The 16645-nt window shown below is 46.6% G+C and overlaps 4 protein-coding genes and 1 long non-coding RNA gene across 13 annotated transcripts; 3 read left to right on the top strand and 2 right to left on the bottom strand.

Moving 5' to 3' along the window:
* Positions 1-33: 33 nt before the first annotated feature.
* On the bottom strand, positions 34-3594 carry ykt6 (YKT6 v-SNARE homolog (S. cerevisiae)). 3 transcript variants are annotated; one of them, XM_085908942.1, is made up of 8 exons: positions 3483-3594; positions 2285-2404; positions 1967-2049; positions 1758-1858; positions 1575-1679; positions 1415-1480; positions 1025-1126; positions 34-962 (listed from the first exon to the last, which is right to left on the bottom strand). In XM_085908942.1, exons 2-8 carry the CDS (start codon positions 2386-2388, stop codon positions 927-929), a joined length of 597 nt encoding a protein of 198 aa, XP_085765068.1. In that variant the 5' UTR covers positions 2389-2404; positions 3483-3594; the 3' UTR covers positions 34-926. The 3 variants fall into 3 exon arrangements, with proteins under 3 accessions (XP_085765068.1, XP_085765067.1, XP_085765066.1); XM_085908941.1 differs by lacking the exon at positions 3483-3594 and adding an exon at positions 2857-2905; XM_085908940.1 differs by lacking the exon at positions 3483-3594 and adding an exon at positions 2704-2900.
* Positions 3022-8930, top strand: gck (glucokinase (hexokinase 4)). Of its 7 annotated transcripts, none has more exons than XM_085908894.1 (13): positions 3022-3280; positions 3446-3489; positions 3577-3746; positions 4062-4135; positions 5044-5206; positions 5267-5421; positions 5495-5614; positions 5716-5811; positions 6006-6105; positions 6182-6365; positions 6960-7115; positions 7202-7435; positions 7926-8549. In XM_085908894.1, the coding sequence occupies exons 4-13, from the start codon at positions 4127-4129 to the stop codon at positions 8071-8073; spliced, it is 1365 nt and encodes a 454-aa protein (XP_085765020.1). In that variant the 5' UTR covers positions 3022-3280; positions 3446-3489; positions 3577-3746; positions 4062-4126; the 3' UTR covers positions 8074-8549. The 7 variants fall into 7 exon arrangements, 6 of the variants coding, with proteins under 6 accessions (XP_085765020.1, XP_085765023.1, XP_085765021.1 ...); XM_085908895.1 differs by lacking the exon at positions 3446-3489 and having other exon boundaries at positions 3091-3160; positions 3233-3280; XM_085908897.1 differs by having other exon boundaries at positions 3022-3489; positions 7938-8549.
* Positions 8134-10087, top strand: myl7 (myosin, light chain 7, regulatory). The gene is made up of 8 exons (XM_085908944.1): positions 8134-8155; positions 8731-8832; positions 8888-8989; positions 9060-9135; positions 9523-9627; positions 9694-9772; positions 9851-9899; positions 9966-10087. Exons 2-8 carry the CDS (start codon positions 8830-8832, stop codon positions 10068-10070), a joined length of 519 nt encoding a protein of 172 aa, XP_085765070.1. The 5' UTR covers positions 8134-8155; positions 8731-8829; the 3' UTR covers positions 10071-10087.
* Positions 10088-10381: 294 nt separating this feature from the next.
* On the top strand, positions 10382-11896 carry LOC147058698 (uncharacterized). Its single transcript, XR_015065798.1, has 4 exons — positions 10382-10691; positions 10956-10998; positions 11054-11081; positions 11168-11896. It is a non-coding gene; the product is annotated as an uncharacterized LOC147058698 (long non-coding RNA).
* agpat9l (1-acylglycerol-3-phosphate O-acyltransferase 9, like) lies at positions 10452-16595 on the bottom strand. Its single transcript, XM_085908898.1, has 14 exons — positions 16483-16595; positions 15717-15883; positions 15104-15173; positions 14040-14188; positions 13827-13972; positions 13667-13741; positions 13503-13592; positions 13332-13425; positions 13091-13206; positions 12941-12996; positions 12671-12756; positions 12371-12499; positions 12216-12295; positions 10452-11899 (listed from the first exon to the last, which is right to left on the bottom strand). The coding sequence occupies exons 2-14, from the start codon at positions 15858-15860 to the stop codon at positions 11782-11784; spliced, it is 1353 nt and encodes a 450-aa protein (XP_085765024.1). The 5' UTR covers positions 15861-15883; positions 16483-16595; the 3' UTR covers positions 10452-11781.
* Positions 16596-16645: the final 50 nt, after the last annotated feature.

Genomic DNA, 16645 nt, shown 5'->3' with positions numbered 1-16645 from the left:
AGGAAGAATACAGACGACCCAAGTGTTGATCCAGAGAAGCGTTTATTCAATCAAAATTCAACCCAGCACAGGCTAACAACAGTACTCAGAAGCCAAGTATACAAAGGCCGGCCCATTTGCTGACCTGCTTCTGTTTAAGAGACACCAGAGCATGGAGGTATTGCACAACAGTTTACACAGTAAAAGCCAAAACGCGCCCAGTCGCTCATTATTCAGCCATTCACATCTTGTGCATAAACATACACAGAGCAGAAAGCATAGAAACATCTAAAATGCAACCAAAGGCATTTCTTCATCATTAATCAATGAATGCAAGCACACAAGTTGTATACATATGTATTGATAAGGGAAAAAAAACAAATGGGGCCATGTTGGTTGGAGTGTCACTTGACTAAATGAGTACGGGCAAGTCCATTGTCGTGTTATTGGATGATTTCAATTGGGCTTGGAGTCCTGCTAACTATCCGTCATTGCGATGGGTGAGCGAGTGATACATGTTCACACTGCATTAAAACCTCACACATACCCAATCAGACACAGTGGAATGTTGACAAGTTCAATGAACATCACAAAGCGTTTGTTGCTCATCACACAAACGCTTTGCTTTGCCAGGTCATTGAGGGAGGGGGGGGGGGGGGAAAAAAGCCACATTTAAGACACAATGTCATCCAAATGACATTAGATGGTTTCAACTGAAGACAACCAGGCGGGTTTGTCCTCCAAAACCTTGGAACCAAATCGCTCCTCCAGCCAGCCGGCCGGCCAGCCAGCCAGCCAGCCCCCAATGGTGAAAATCGCGCCATACATATTAATACCTTGTCTGCCGAGCTCCACCGCGAGGCGTTGAGATTGCGCGGCTGGCGCTCGATGGAGGCTGTTGGATGGGGACGACAGAGTGAAAGTGATTGAGGCGTGAAGCCACGACATCACATGATCTGGCAACAGGAGTTCTGTTTCCTCGCCTATAAAGGAGGGAGGGGTCATTAAATGGCAGCCTTGTTTGAAATAGATGTCTGCTACTCACGGTCTTATAAAAGGCTTTGGATTGGGTCCCCAGGTGCTCTGACTTGGCCACCAGGTCGTCCAGTTTCTCTCCTCTCTCCAACAGACTTTCCATGGTCTTGTGCTACACACACACACACACACACACACACACACACACACACACAATGTTACACGGATGGCCTACTAGTGGTTTTCAAACAAATATCATAACTATTATTCTTCCATTTCTTATTCAAAACACAGACGAATGGCATTTGGACTCATTTCAATGGGGAATGATGATGATTTCAAATTCAAGCACCACTCGAGAGGCTGTTTCTCTCTCTTCCCGTTGGCATGTTGGCTCTTATGTGACATTTGAGTGCTAAGAAAAATGCATTTCAAAAAAAGACAGAGGGGTTTTCAATACCAAAATGATTTTGGTGTCGTCCAGCTCTGCCTGCACTTTTGACATTGCATCTGCTTCCCTTGGGTTCTGAATCAGAAAACAAGCAGTCAGGTCAACTCTCTTTTTCACACACAGCTTTTTTTTTATGATGGAAAAAAAAATGGAGTGAGAGCCGACCTACCTGATATTTGGCAAGGTGAATGTCTAGGGCCTTGTAGTTAACGGTGTCGGGGTTGCCAGAGGGCCAGTCTATACTGTCCACCTGTCTGGAAAATTCCTCCAACACCTAAAAGACACGACACTGTCGAGAGAAAACAGATACTGCGTGCGCACGAGCAATGGGCATCGTCCATGGTGTGCTCACCTTGTCAAGCAGTGAGAAGCAGACTCTCTGTGGGTATTCCGTGTCTGCTATGACCACCGCACCCAGGTTGTCGTTCCTCACATACACGTGACACAGGTAATCTGTCGGAGAGTAAAGTACTTTGTCACGATGACCGGTTGAAACGAGCAAATCGGGTCTGAGGAAATACGTTGAATTATTAGCAAGAGCTCCAGTGTCCCTTTGAATACCTTGTTCTTTGACAGAGGCACGACTTCCGACCGTTGTCCGCTCAACAATCAAGGCACTGGTGAAGGACATGAACTCCTGGATGCTGAAGGACAACACCACAATATACGAAATCAGCACTATAGTCTTGCGTGTAAAGCAATTTGGAACATTGTCATGAAAATGAGATGTTTGTTAAAGGTTTGATTCTACACAAAATGATGAGTCAGCTTCAGAAATCTCTGAACGTCATTCAACAATAATATAATCTTATTAATAACCACCAAAGATATGAAAGGGGACATGAAAAATCAAAGTTGAAAATGAAGAAGAAAACTCACCTGGATTTCTGAAAGAAGCTGAAGGATGACAGGTCGAAGGCCGCTTTCAGGAGGTTGGCTTTCGTAGCTCCTTTATAATGGACGCTCAGGCTGTAAAGCTTCATGGTGCCGCCGGTTAATCTAAAGTGGAATCAGATGACAAGCATGATCCGCCGCCTCAGCAATACGAACTATCACACCAAATGAGCGTCGTTTGGAAGCTAACTAGTGCAAGTAGCCACCATGTTACGTGTTGAAATTGATCAAGAATGGAAATTTGACTTGAGCTTTACACGATGTCAAGACATGGACTACAAGAGCCTATCCATCCCACTGGATGGAGTGCGAACTAAATCCACGAATATGTTTACAAAGTTAGGCCGAGTAGTGGTTAGCCACAGATGCTAGCTTGTTTTCCCAAGGCCTCCCGGCTAACTTACCCGGTTTAAAAAACAACAACAACAACAACACCACCACCGCCGACAACCCGCTCGGTTAAAACAAGAAACCAAATAAATTCGCACGCCCAAAACAAAACACTGGCTTTAAAGCGGAAATCTGAAACGTCCTAATCCCGATGTAGTAGTTTGTACTTTTCTTGTCACCAATCACCACGTCACGATCATCTTTGGGTCCCTCGACATAATCGGACCTTGGAAACAAGAGCCTGGTACATTTATCGTTCCGCCTCAGTCACGAACAACAACAACAATAACCACAACAACAACAATAATAATGATAATAATAATAACAACAACAATAATAATAATCTGGGCCGTATATCCTCACAAATGCAATATCGTTATTATTATTACCGTGATTATTGACGGCGACCCCTGTGGGGACAAGCGCTATAGAAAATGGATGGTTGGATTATTATGATTGGCTCCTGACAAGGTTGGTCTTGACAGCTAATTCAAAGCGGACATTTTTAAACAATTTACTGGACTTCCGCAATCATGCTGCTAGAATCAACCACCATGAAGTGTGTTCTAGCAGCTAGATAGTCGCTTTATGGTAAGCGGGTTAATAAATCATGATGTATTGATAAACGTTTTTATACTTATTTGCATTCCAAGTTAATTAACCTAGATAGCATTTCACAAAGTCGTGCGTCTGTCAACACCCCCCTTAACCTTAACCCTAGCCCCCAAAGCATGGCATTGATGTTTTCTCCGGTAGCTTTGCTCCATTTAACAATTCTCTGCTGGCCACTTACCTCGGCGGTGAGTGTTTTCGACTGCACAAGGGTGCTTATAATTCGTTTCCAAGACAACACTTGGATGATGCTTTTGGGTGCAAATGTTTGACAGGCCAGCTGGGAAGGAAATCATTCTTCTTTTCCTGGAACTCAGCTCTGCTCAGCTCAGCTTGCGTCTACAGCTTGAAAAAATGTGAAGCAGCAGCAGGAGCAGGAGCAGCAGCAGCAGCAGCAGCAGCAGCAGCAGGAGCAGCAGGAGCAACAGCAGCAGCAGCTTCTTTGGTCTATTGTTTTTTTTGTGTGCCAAAATGTGCCTCTGGATTTAATGGATGGAAAACAAATAGATTTTTCAAGTACTAGATTTTTTTGGGACTGATCCAGTGTGGACAAACTTAAGAACAATAGAGATGAAGCGATTTGAGGTTTTATCACACATTGTTTAGAAGAATGGAGGTGATGATGCTCCCACATTTATTTCTACAAATTAGACATCAGTAAGGATCTATCCAATGGTCATTCATACTCCTTGTTTTTTGAAGAAGATGCTTTTGTAGTGGTGTGATTAATTGTGTTTTGATTTGCTGCTGTTCACAACAGGCCGTTTTTGCCCCCCGCAAGTGAAACTTTTCTCAAGATTGGCAGGACGTGCTTATTGTCGTACGATGGACAAGGTAAATAAGTTTATCCGCCTGTCTGCCTGTCCGTCTATGTTTTGGCAAATGCGTATGCCCTTGTGGCAAGGATGGGGGAAGGTTTACAAAGTGAGTAGAGTCAGGTCACTGGGTGGAGGTCACGCAGTAACCCCCATAAGCGGCGAAGGTCTTCCCCCTTTGCTTGCTATAGTTAGCTTTAGAGGTGAGAAATCGTGCACTGTTGCTCATTTGAGATGCCTTTTATTTGTTTTACCCCTTCTTGTGGATTGTGCAACCAATTGAAGTCTTGGACCCTGAGGGACCCTTAATTTGAAGGGACCCCTACAATTTGTTATTATTACACAGCCCCAAAAAATGATTGATGCTGTCTTTTTGTCTTTTACCATTGAAATGATTTGTATTTCTTTGACAGCAATCTCCAGCTAATTGATTGTTAATGATAAAATATGAATGCAAACAACTTTAGACAATTCTGTATGTATTTTCAAATGATACCAACAGTTAGCATGTAGAAATTCAAGGATACTAAATCAATTTTCAATCTGAAATCCACAGCGTGTGCATGTACACATTTGATACTTTCAGCCAAAAGTGTCTTTGGTGTGGACGTCCCAATTGAAAATGACGAAAGATTTGGTAGGGGTGGGTGGGCCTTTCAATGGGGCGTTTAGGCTAAGCCATCCCATTTGACCTGCAACATACAAATGACTGAGCTTTTCATTCAGTGGCACTCGCACTTGACACACACGCGCGCGCGCACACTCGTGGACTAATTTCCTGCTGAAGATGCCGTGCGTCAGCTCATACCCGGAGCAGATGGTCAAGACGCCGAGTTGCGTACTCGATAGACGTGACGTCGCGGTGATGGAGTTGCCCGCTGTGGCCCCGTCATGAAGGAAGGCTCTCGATTTGCTCTTTGGCTGCAGGTTGATCAAATCCTGTCTGAGCTGAGGCTGCAGAAGGATGAGCTGAAAGAAATCATGAAGAGGATGCGGCGGGAGATGGACAGAGGCTTGCGTTTGGAAACGCACGAGGCGGCCAGTGTCAAAATGCTGCCCACTTATGTTTGCTCCACACCCGAAGGATCAGGTAAGCTCCCCATTTGCCATCGGGCGTCCCAGCATTTACGGGAAGTTTGCCTTTGAACAGAGGTGGGCGACTTCTTGGCTCTGGATCTGGGAGGGACCAACTTCCGGGTGATGCTGGTCAAGGTGGGCGCTGACGAGGAGAGGAGTTGGAAGGTGGAGACCAAGAACCAGATGTATTCCATTCCGGAGGATGCCATGACGGGAACTGCGGAAATGGTGAGGCCCCCCTGCCCTGGACGCTGTTAATGTACAGTATTACAGCCTGTGTTAGATCTTCATCTCTTTGCAGTTATTTGACTACATTGCAGAATGCATGTCAAACTTCTTGGACCAGCACAACATCAAGCACAAGAAGCTTCCTCTGGGTTTTACTTTCTCCTTCCCGGTGCGCCACGAGGACATCGACAAGGTAGCGCCAACGGCGGTCGTGGCCCGGCGTCACCCGCTGCGCCGTGCCGTGCCGTGACGTGACGTGACGCCCGTCCGTGCTTGTGTATGTGCACCGCGCAGGGAATCCTACTCAACTGGACCAAAGGTTTCAAGGCTTCCGGGGCTGAAGGGAACAATATCGTGGGTTTGCTCAGAGATGCTATCAAGAGGCGAGGGGTACGTTAGCACGCAATGACAAACTATTTCGAAAAGCTGGACCAACAGACAAACAGAAGCAATAACCACCTTTAGAAAAAACACAAGTTCTCTTTTGCTTTATGTTCCCAATATCTGTTGTAATATGATAACAAGTGCCGTCGATCCAGATGAAAGAAATAGACTGACTGTCGGTGCCGTGCCGTGCCGTTCAGGACATTGAGATGGACGTGGTGGCCATGGTGAATGACACGGTGGCCACTATGATATCGTGCTACTACGAAGACCGAAGCTGCGAAGTGGGCATGATTGTCGGTATGAAACAAGAAACGACTTTGGAATCTTCTCACGGACTTTGACGACCTAGCGTATGTCTCCATTTATTTATTAGGTACGGGTTGCAACGCTTGCTACATGGAGGAGATGAGGACGGTGGAGTTGGTGGAAGGCGAGGAGGGTCGCATGTGCGTCAACACGGAATGGGGGGCCTTCGGAGATAACGGCGAGCTGGAGGAGTTCAGGCTGGAGTACGACAGAGTGGTGGACGAGACCTCCATAAACCCTGGACACCAGCTGTGAGTTGCAAACATCATCACAAACACTTTTTTTTTGATGGACCGGCCAAATTGTCAGTGCATTTGTTCAATCAGCGTATCTTTCAGGTAGAATTGAAAGAAAGATGAATAGAATGGCAATCGATACCAGGTATCGGTGCTGATAGCCGCTTTCAAAATGACCATCAATTTGATGTCATTTGAAGGAAACTTGATATACTTGAATCTTAATGGATCTGTTATTGTTTTGGGAGGGTCATCAAAAGTGCTCCTGTTTTGGGCATCACCCGACGCTCACCTGAGCTCCCGGTGATGGTCGCTAAGCTACGGGCTAAGGTTGTTTGTAGACGGCGGCGGGGCCTCATACGTCAGCGGCCGGACGGCGGCTGAGGCTGAGGCTGAGGCTGAGGCTGAGGCTGGCTGTCAGATTAATGAGCTGGCCACAGTGCCTGCCTGTCGGCCTAATGGCTGTTTACCTTTTGACAACCGCTGAGGCCAGCGTCACTCAGCCTCTCCAGCTCGCCGTGTTTGCTTGGGTCACTTGCTTTTTTTTTTTTTTTTTGTCTGGGGTCTTTGTTTTTTGTAAAGTCACCCGTGTGCCCCCCCCGCGTACAGCTTTGAGAAGCTGATTAGCGGCAAGTACATGGGCGAGCTGGTGAGGCTCGTCATGATGAAATTGGTCAACGAGAACCTGCTGTTCAACGGCGAGGCCTCGGAGATGCTGAAGACGCGCGGCAGCTTTGAGACCAGACATGTCTCGCAGGTGGAAAGGTGAGTATTATGGTCACGCCTGAGCTTTATGACAATGATTCTGATCTGATCCTTTTTCCCTCATCTTACAATTTGTTTTGGGACAGTGACTCGGGCGACAGGAAACACATCTACAATATTCTGTCATCGATGGGCGTGCGGCCGTCGGAATCGGACTGCGACGTGGTGGGTCTGGTCTGCGAAAGCGTTTCAACCCGTTCGGCCCACATGTGCGGAGCCGGCCTCGCCAGCGTCATTAACCTGATGAGGGAGCGACGCGGCCTGGAGGACCTCAACATCACCGTGGGCGTGGACGGCTCCGTTTACAAGCTGCACCCTTGGTGAGAAAGGGACGGACGGAGGTGGCAAAAATACGCACACTTTCGACTCCACACCAGGACGTAAATACCTGAATCAGATGAAAAATGAAGAATTTTTCAACTCAAATGGATGGATGGGTCTTTTAGGCGAGACACAATGTAGGCCTATTTGTCACAAATCATTCTTGTAGCTAATGCCATCAGACCCACCTCTTTAGCTCAGTGGCCTAGCAGTAGAGTGTCCGCCCTGAGACTGGAAGGTTGTGGGCCCGGGTCATACCAAAGACTATAAAAACGGGACCCATTGCCTCCCTGCTCGGCACTCAGCATGAAGGCTTGGAATTTTAGATCAGCAAATGATTCCCGCTGGCTACTGCTCGCCTCTCCCCAGGGCAGGGGATGGATCCAAATCACATGGGTTCAATGCAGAGGACAAATTTCACCACACCCAGATGGGTGCGTGACCATCATCATTGGGACTTTAACTTTTAATGAGGCCAATTTGTTGTAGTTTTCGTGACAGGTTCCACAAAATTGTCAAAGAGCTGACGCCATGCTGCCAGATCACCTTCATCCAATCAGAGGAGGGAAGCGGTCGGGGGGCGGCTCTCATCTCAGCGGTGGCCTGCAAGATGGCCGCCTGCATGCTAACGCAGTGAAAGGAGGACCCGGCGTGACCGACTGCTGATTCACCATGACGGCGTTTGTCGGTGGAGAGCGGCGGAAGACGGCAGCAAGGAGGTTCAACGGATTTCTGTCATAGTGAAATATAAATCGATGGATATTTCCGTTTATCGCTTCAACAAGACACCGTTAGCTTGCCAGTTGAATCACGGTCCACCGAGTGCTCATTAAATCCTAACATTAGCTAGCTAAAAAGTCTGCTTGTAGAAACGCCCCCCTGAAGTGACCGATATACATCTTTTGTTCTCTCGGTACTTTGGCTTTCTAAAAACATGCATGTTAGGATAGGAGTGTGAACGGTTGTTTGGTGAAATGCGCCCTGAGATGGATGGGCTGCCAACCAGTCAGTCAGTCAGTCAGTCAGTCAGTCAGTCAGTCAGTCAGTCAGTCAGTCAGTCAGTCAGTCCGTCATGTTGATTGTACAACTTCACAGCAGCCAATAAAGTGTGAATAGCCCAAGATGCATGTGGATTTGATTGACAAATTTGTCACAAGCAGAGCGGGTCAAAAGTCACAGCGGGGGACTGACTGTCAAGCGTCAGGGCTCACTCACTCACAGTCCTCTTGGCGTATCAGCCCAGTGGAATCCAGCATCTCTTCTTATCAGCTCACAGCATTTGTATCCATGTAAGGGTCGCTTGGTTATTCTAAGCGTGAGACGATAACACGGGTTCCACATAAAAGCCACCCCGGCCCGGCCTTGGCCGCCACACGGGATCACGGGAGCAGACATGGTAAGTTGCATGTTTAGAGACAAGATGGAGTTTGTGACTTGAATATTTGATGTAGGCGAGCAAGAAAGCCTCCAATAAGAGACAGAGAGGAGCACAAAAGTCTTGCTCCAATGTCTTCTCCATGTTTGAGCAGTCCCAGATACAAGAGTTCAAGGAGGTAAGATCCTCGCCGTTTATACAGCGACCACGGAAACATGTCACGAGGGCTACGTTGTTGTTTTGCGTAGGCTTTTGGTTGCATTGACCAGGACAGAGATGGCGTGATTAAGAAACAAGACCTGAAGGAGACCTACGCACAACTGGGTAGGCGCTTCATTGGATTCTATCAATCAATCAGTCAATCAATCAATCAATCAATCAATCAATCAATCAATCAATCAAGAACAATAGCTGCAGGTCTTTTGATTGTACATTTGATTGGATGGTATTTGTTTTTGAAAGACATTGTTGTCATTTCATCCAATCAATAGGAAAATACATGTAGGCCTACTATTTGACTCCAACTTTTTTTCCACAGAGAAACGAAACTGCATTATTTGTTGACAATGGATTTTAGAATACTATCTAGGAAATGTTTTGTAGCCACTTTTCATTTCCCTTTCGATTGGCCAAGAATGAGGTCAGTTGTGATCACAACCTCGGCTTGAAGACCCGCCGCCATTCTGCAAAATGTATGATTGTGTGTCTCAGGAAAGCTCAACGTGAAGGAAGAGGAGCTGGATGAGATGTTGAATGAGGGCAAGGGACCAATCAACTTCACTGTCTTCTTGTCGCTGTTTGGCGAGAAACTCAACGGTGAGAAGTGACCCGGACGAGTAGAAATGTTTCCAGAATTGTCATTTGGTCACGTTTGATCGGCAGGGACCGATCCCGAAGACACCATCCTCGCTGCCTTTAAGCTATTTGATCCCAGCGCCACAGGTTTTGTCAACAAGGAAGAGTAGGTCTTGAAAATGAACCAACTCACCGTGTTTACTTTCAATGCAAGCTCAATGGGTTCTTTCTCCATCTGGTCCAGATTTCGACGATTATTGCTGAACCAGGCGGATAAATTCACACCGGAGGAGGTCAGCTGATATTCAGCTCTTTCAATGTTTTCCACATCTTTTGTCATTGTCATGTTGACTTTAAAGGTGGATCAGGCTTTTGCGTTGGCTCCCATCGACCCGACGGGGAACATCGACTACAAGTCCCTCTGCTACATCATCACACATGGAGATGAGAAGGAAGAGTCCTGAACTGGCCTCACTGTGTGGAACTGATTGAACAATATTTGAAATAGCTGGAATAAAATGTAACGACGTACTGTTGACATCTGGGTCAGGCGTTTCCTTCAAGTAAACGTCCATCACCAAAGATCAGAGAGCTCAAATTCCAGACAAATAGATGACATGTGAGAAGGAGAGCCGAGTAAAAGCATACGTGATGGCATTTTATTTTGTGCCAGTGTTTCTTTCCATAAGTGTTGGAGATTGTGGTCACCGTGACTTGACAAATATTTGACCCATCCTCATTTTCAAGGATCTAACGCCACCCATGGTCACCCCAGGTCTACTGCCAAGCCCCTTTTACGTCCCTGCTGACGGTTGCTATGGATACGACAACAAACAGACAACAACTCAGAGAGGCCACGCACCATTTGTTGCTCGCTCACCCTGGGAAAGAAAGAAAGAAAGAAGAAGAAAAAAGAAAGGCGACGTTTGTAATTCTGCACGACCAAATGGACTCGTGGGCCGCGTCCAAATGAGCGAAATGCCCATTGCATCTGGAGCGTCGGGTCGAGTGGACGTGGGCTCGCCGAATGGACTGAAGACGCCTGCTAAATTGGACCACAGGAACTGTGACTCCTATCTGCAACGGTGGGAATGTTCTCGTCCACGTATCGATACACCAATCATGGTTTACGTCGTGCATTAGACAAACCAGCATTGCGCATTCCGGCCGGGACAAATGAACCCGGATCGATCGATCGATCGATGTGTGGCGTGGCAAGAGTTTCTGGGTGAACAACATTGCTGCCGTTATTATTTTTCAATGAGTGAAGCGCTCACTTCTGTCTCAGACGCCTTCTTACTTGAAAGTTGATCATTGAACGCACGCAGCTCAATCATGATTATTTGCAGATACGTGGAACAGAGGAAGAAACACCAAAGTCGCTTCACAGAGGTGAGTGAGGGATGCCTTCAAGTGGATACACCATTTATATTTGTTGATGTTTCAGGACACCGAAGGCAGTGCTGATCATTCAAGTACGTAAGTGCTCCAATGTCCAAATCAATAACATGCACGCCCCACTGGTAGCCAACAAACTCATACGTCTTCTATTGCTTTTCAGGTCATGACGGTGAAGAGCAGCACAAGACGGAAAATATCCAGGAGAAAATAAGCAGCCAAGCATCCGTTGCACAGTCAACCAAAAAATCACACTTGTGCGTTCTTCTTTAAACACCTCACAAGTCGTGCCCATCACATTTATTTGCCTGCCATACCATTTGTTCCGAGTCAAAATACGGAGCGGCGTTAATTCCTCGTGCCACTATGTTTTCCCATCCACGTTTAGGTTGGCCGTGGTTTTCCGATTGAACGTTTCCAACATTCAGACTGCGGAGAGGAAAAAGCCTGAGCTGAGAACTAAAAGCCAGATCCTTTGCGGATGCTAACACATTTCTGTCATGCTACAGAAGGAAATCTCAGTCATTTGTAAACTTCAAAACTAAAGAAAAAAAGCAGCACTTGAATTGGTCATCAGGCATCCGCTGTTTGTATCCAATCTGTTCGATTCAACATCGAGGTGGAAAAATAGCCAAATAGCAGCGGCACGTTTGCCATTCGTCACCCCAAAGTTCACTATTGCACTTGTGCAGCGTGTGAAAGCGGCTCCATCCAGGTGGTGAGGAAACCAGTTTCGAGTCAAATCATCTGGTCCCCGCCCCGTGCCGCGCCATCTTCTCAGTCGCTGCTGCTGCTGCTGCTGCTGCTGTCGTCTCCCACCACCATGTTGCTGTACTGCTTCTGCTGCTGCTCCTTGAAGGACTCCTTCACCTTGGCTCGCTTCAATCCTCCATCCCTGTGAATATTTGGAGTTGATCAATCGTGTATTATGATTAAAAAAAAAACAACAACATATAAAATACACAAGAGGGATGTTGGTATTATGACTGTTGCAATCCTCACATGCGACAGACACCATTGTCTGTTTGTTTGTTTGTTTTCGTCTTGAATCTACCGCTAGGTAGCAGTAATGAGCTTTGTTTTAGCCACGTGTCTGTCCCCAAGTGGTCCGTCCGCCCGCCCCTCAAGTACACATGCCTTACTTCAATAAACTCCTGACACTCTTTGCCGCTGAATAAAAAGACAGCAATTAAAGAAAAGGCATGTCTTACCACTGCAGGTCCACTAGTCCTCCCTGGTGAGCGATGGCTGACTTGACTCTGTTGGCAAACTGGACGGCATCTTCCCCCTCCTGCGCGGCGGTTGAAAAGCATCATTTCAGTCAAAGGTCACACGCGTGTCACACGCATTGACATGTTGCACACACCTTCTGATGCATTGCCGGGAGATACCAGACCTTGCAGACCAGAGCCCAGCTGGTCATCATTCTCAGCAGGTAGCTCACCATGCTGTACTTGGAACTGTTCCAGAAGGCATCTCCAAACTTGGGGTCATACTGAGGGAAACAAAAGGCAATGCCATTTCAAAAGAAAAGACTAAAGGATGGAATAGATATGTAAATCAATCATTTGCTGGTGGGTTAGGGTTAGGGGGTTAAGCCCTAACAAACAAACAAAAAATTCTTACAATCTGAAAAGAAAAAGGACAAAACAAGTGTCTTCAATACCTTAATGGCAACGGGGTAAATTGTGGCTCCAATTTCAAAACTGCCCTTCTTAAACATCATGACGGACGTGTTGTTGACGCAGGTTCCTATGGACACCAAAAAGCAAAAGCATTCCAAAAAAATGAGACCGGCCAGCATGCGTATGCTGCATGCGTATGCTGCATGCGTATGCTGCATGTGTGCTCGGTCCAAAGCCACATTGTCGTCAGCGCTCCGAGATGGCGTAACAACCTCCATTGACACTTGAGCCAGAAAAACATCTCAACTTGCCTTCTGGAAAGATCAATATGGGGAGCTTTGTCTTGTCATTCACGTGATCTTTCAACCTGAAGGTGACATAGAGAGGTCATGAAAAGCGGTGCCTGCTTAGAAAACTTTGATTTTGTATAGTGGAACGAGAATCAAATCTGTACGACCGACCTCTTGGTCACCAGATGGCGATCTTTCATTTCAGCTCGCTCAAACCACACGTGAGGACAGGATCGCACCATGGCCCGCTGGACCACCCCCATGAGACCGCCGTGCACCTGGCCCACCTGACGCATGCGAGAATGAGAAAAAGGACGCCGGCTGGTTGGCTGCCTAGCATTGCCCTTCCTTCCTTGCTTGCTTGCTTGCTTGCTTCCTCGCTCGCTCGCTCGCTCGCTCCCTCCCTCCCTACCATGGCATAGCAGGCATCGTTGCAGAGTATCACGATGTCAATGGGGCTGGTGTGATTGGCCACACAGATGCCTCCTTTGCGGGGTATATTTTCCCTGATGCGCCAAACGGAGAGAAAGCGTGTCGTGAGTGACCCGATCGGCATGGCGCCATTGGCATCATTTGGTCTCGCCTGTGGTGATAGCGGATGGTAGCGGAGAGGCCCCGGGCGCAGATCCTATAGCACATGACGTGGACCCACTCGCTGAGCCAGAACTTGATCCTGATGACCAAAACGGAGCGTGGCCTTGAAAAGCTAAGAGCCATTGGGCGGTTCGCCGTGCGCTTTGTGGCTACCTCCAGTTGGGGAGCAACCCCACCGCAGATGTCCCGATGACCAGCCAGCTGAGGCCAATGCAGGCCAGTGTTATCCTGATGACACAATTTCAATGCATTCATATTGACAGACAATTTCAAACAAAAACAACAACAAAAAATAGAAATCACGCGTGTGCACCTGAGAGGTGCGAGAACGCAGTATCGGACAAATATGCCAAGTCCATAGACCAGCGTCAGCCTCAGACTAATGTACTGGAAGTCATTGTTAGTGCGGGTCAGAAGGTTCCAAGAGAGCAGCTCCTCTGAAGTGAAGCGCTGGGTCACCTTCAATCAGTCACACTTTTGATTAGAATCCTGAGAGTCGCGATGTCAACAAGGTCACGCGTCGCACCTCATCCTCTACGATGCTCTCAATTCCTCGGCGGGTGAAATAGAAAGAGTCGCTAAGCGTAAAATCGCCACCTTCTGAAGGTTTGGGGCGACTTCGTCTTAGTTCCTCTAACTCTTTCTCCATGGAGCCATCTTCCCTCTGGATGAGAGCTAAACACACACACAAACGACATTTGCAGACAGCTCAGGTTCATGCACGCGTTTGAAGAAAGCTAAACGTCATCTCGAGCGAACGTATCACGAGGCCGACAAAAGTGAGGGCTCGCTAAAGTTGATCTGCTTTCAACTGATAGCACAGAGGGCAAAATCCACGATTACAGATAACAGCATCTATTCAAATATCCAATTGCAGTTGCGCAATAACATACTGATCGATTACTGACTCAAGTTGGGATTATGTCATCACATTCATCCATGTGACACACATTGGATGCTGACGTAGCTTGTTTCATTCTTTAGAGCAAGGACTGGGCAACTTGAGTCACCAGGGCCATAAACAGCCCTGCCAGCCAAATGGAAAAGTTTAAAGGCACGCATGTGTGATAACAGCGTTGAGTAATAGCATCTGGTGAGATAGCTCCCTCAGCGACTTGACCCCGTGGGCCGTCGTCATAAAGGCACACGACGGCCCAGCCCAGCAGAGCCCAGCCCAGCCCAGCCGACTGCCCGCCCGCATTGAGAAGCGCATTCATTGCTCCATCTTGCTTTTTGTGCTCTTTGATTGCGCCATGCTTTGCCTGGCTTGAACTACACCAGGAAATGGCACAATGCAGTATGCCAGTCACTTTGCCTCCGTATTTCACAAGAGCTCGATCTAGCTAGCTATTGCAGTCGAAGATAGAAATCTTTTTGTGATATGGGAAAAACAAGAGAGCAAGATAAATAACTTCAAAACTTTTTCCACCATTCATTTGACCGATATAACCTGTGCAGCTCAATTGATTTGTTTTCCTCTCCCATGAAGTTTGAAAGAATTGAAAGTCGGCTATTTGGTTTCACATCCCAAAAACGTGGCATGTGAACAGGGGTGTGTATACTTTTTATATTTTCATCTATTATACTTACCACTGCATGCAGATGCTTTGAGTGCTGCGTGTTCTTCACTGCTTGCCTTCTGTATCTTTAGTGTGGCCCACTAATGGAAGAAAAACACGTTTTTTGTATGGAGGTTTACGCCATCCATTCCTCATTTAACAAGTGACTTATTTGCGTCGCGATTAGAATTATTTGCAATACCAGGTGACGTTGGGCGAAGACGAGGGTCGTCGGCCAATTGCAGGGACACGAAACTGACTTTCGCAATTGAAAATCTTTTGTAAGTTGCAGCTTTTTCAGAAAGCACACACAAACTCCATAGATAGATCTGAAGTAGGTCTTTCCTACCTACCTACCTACCTACTGAAGAGAGAGCAACAGCAATGTGTACATATTCTATTAGGTTAGACAATCTCATGTGCGTTTTAATGTGTGCAATTCCTTTCATTAGTTTCTATAAACATAACAAGCTGACCTGGAGACGGAAGCTGTTGTTGATGTGCCCGCCGCCTCGCCATGTGTACTGACTGCCATTGAACAACCCAAGATCTTGCCAATAAAGGCCCAACTCTATACTCCACATCTTTGTTTTTTCTGCCTCAACTTTCCCGGACATTCCCGCACAACACGCACGCAACGCTACCTCCAATGTTTTCACCAGGATGTTCATGTAGGTCTCGGAGATGCCCAGTGAGAAGCCAAACATGGCAGGGATCATGATGAGGCTGACAATCAGGCACAGCCAGATCCTCCCGGCCCAAACCACCGCAGTCCAGAAGTCATCCATCTCCACCTTTGCTTTTTTACAGCCTGTCACAAACAGCCACACTCAATGTCAGTGACTGTTCTGATGAGGAATATACATATACATACATACATAGAATTATATTATTATAATATCATATAATATTTAATATATTACATATGATATATATGTATATATGGTCTGAAAATGATGATTTGGGCTAAATCTGGTCTGTCAATGCCACCAATGTATAGTGACAAGCAAAACAATGATATGCTCTTCCACTAGATGGCAAAAGGTACCCAAAAAACGTGTTGCTATCCCTGCAGCATGTGAATATTTTTTCAAAATATTTGTACTTTGTACATATCTGTACTTGGGCCAAAATAGATTGGTCACTTTTTTTTATGATGGAATTACACGCGTTCCTTATTTTGGATGCATTCAATGAATGATAGACTGTTAGTGTTTTGTGACAGTTTGGTTTGCTGGTGTTTTTTTCCCCTTTTTGTTTCAAGAAAAAGAAACAAATGACAACTTGCACAGTTAGGTACTGGAGACAGGCAGCTAAGTTACGAGACAAGCGGTGCAATCAAATCACGCAAAATCAACAAAGTTTTCCACAAACACATTGTACAGAAAGCAAGTTTGCGATGTTTCCTACCTCGGCTTGTCCCCTGCGGTAAAAAGCGACATGATTTGGTTCGGGACGGAATAGTAACTCGGCTCGGCTCGGCTCGGCTTTCTTGACAGCACGCTCAGCGCATTGGACACGCCCATTTCAACAGCTTGTGTACCAAAGTTCAACGAGTTGCGTTCACAATCAT

The sequence above is a fragment of the Syngnathus leptorhynchus genome, chromosome 4, assembly GCF_054491065.1.
Source record: "Syngnathus leptorhynchus isolate UIUO chromosome 4, UIUO_Slep, whole genome shotgun sequence".
NCBI lineage: Eukaryota > Metazoa > Chordata > Actinopteri > Syngnathiformes > Syngnathidae > Syngnathus > Syngnathus leptorhynchus.
This window is presented reverse-complemented; position numbering and strand designations above follow the sequence as displayed.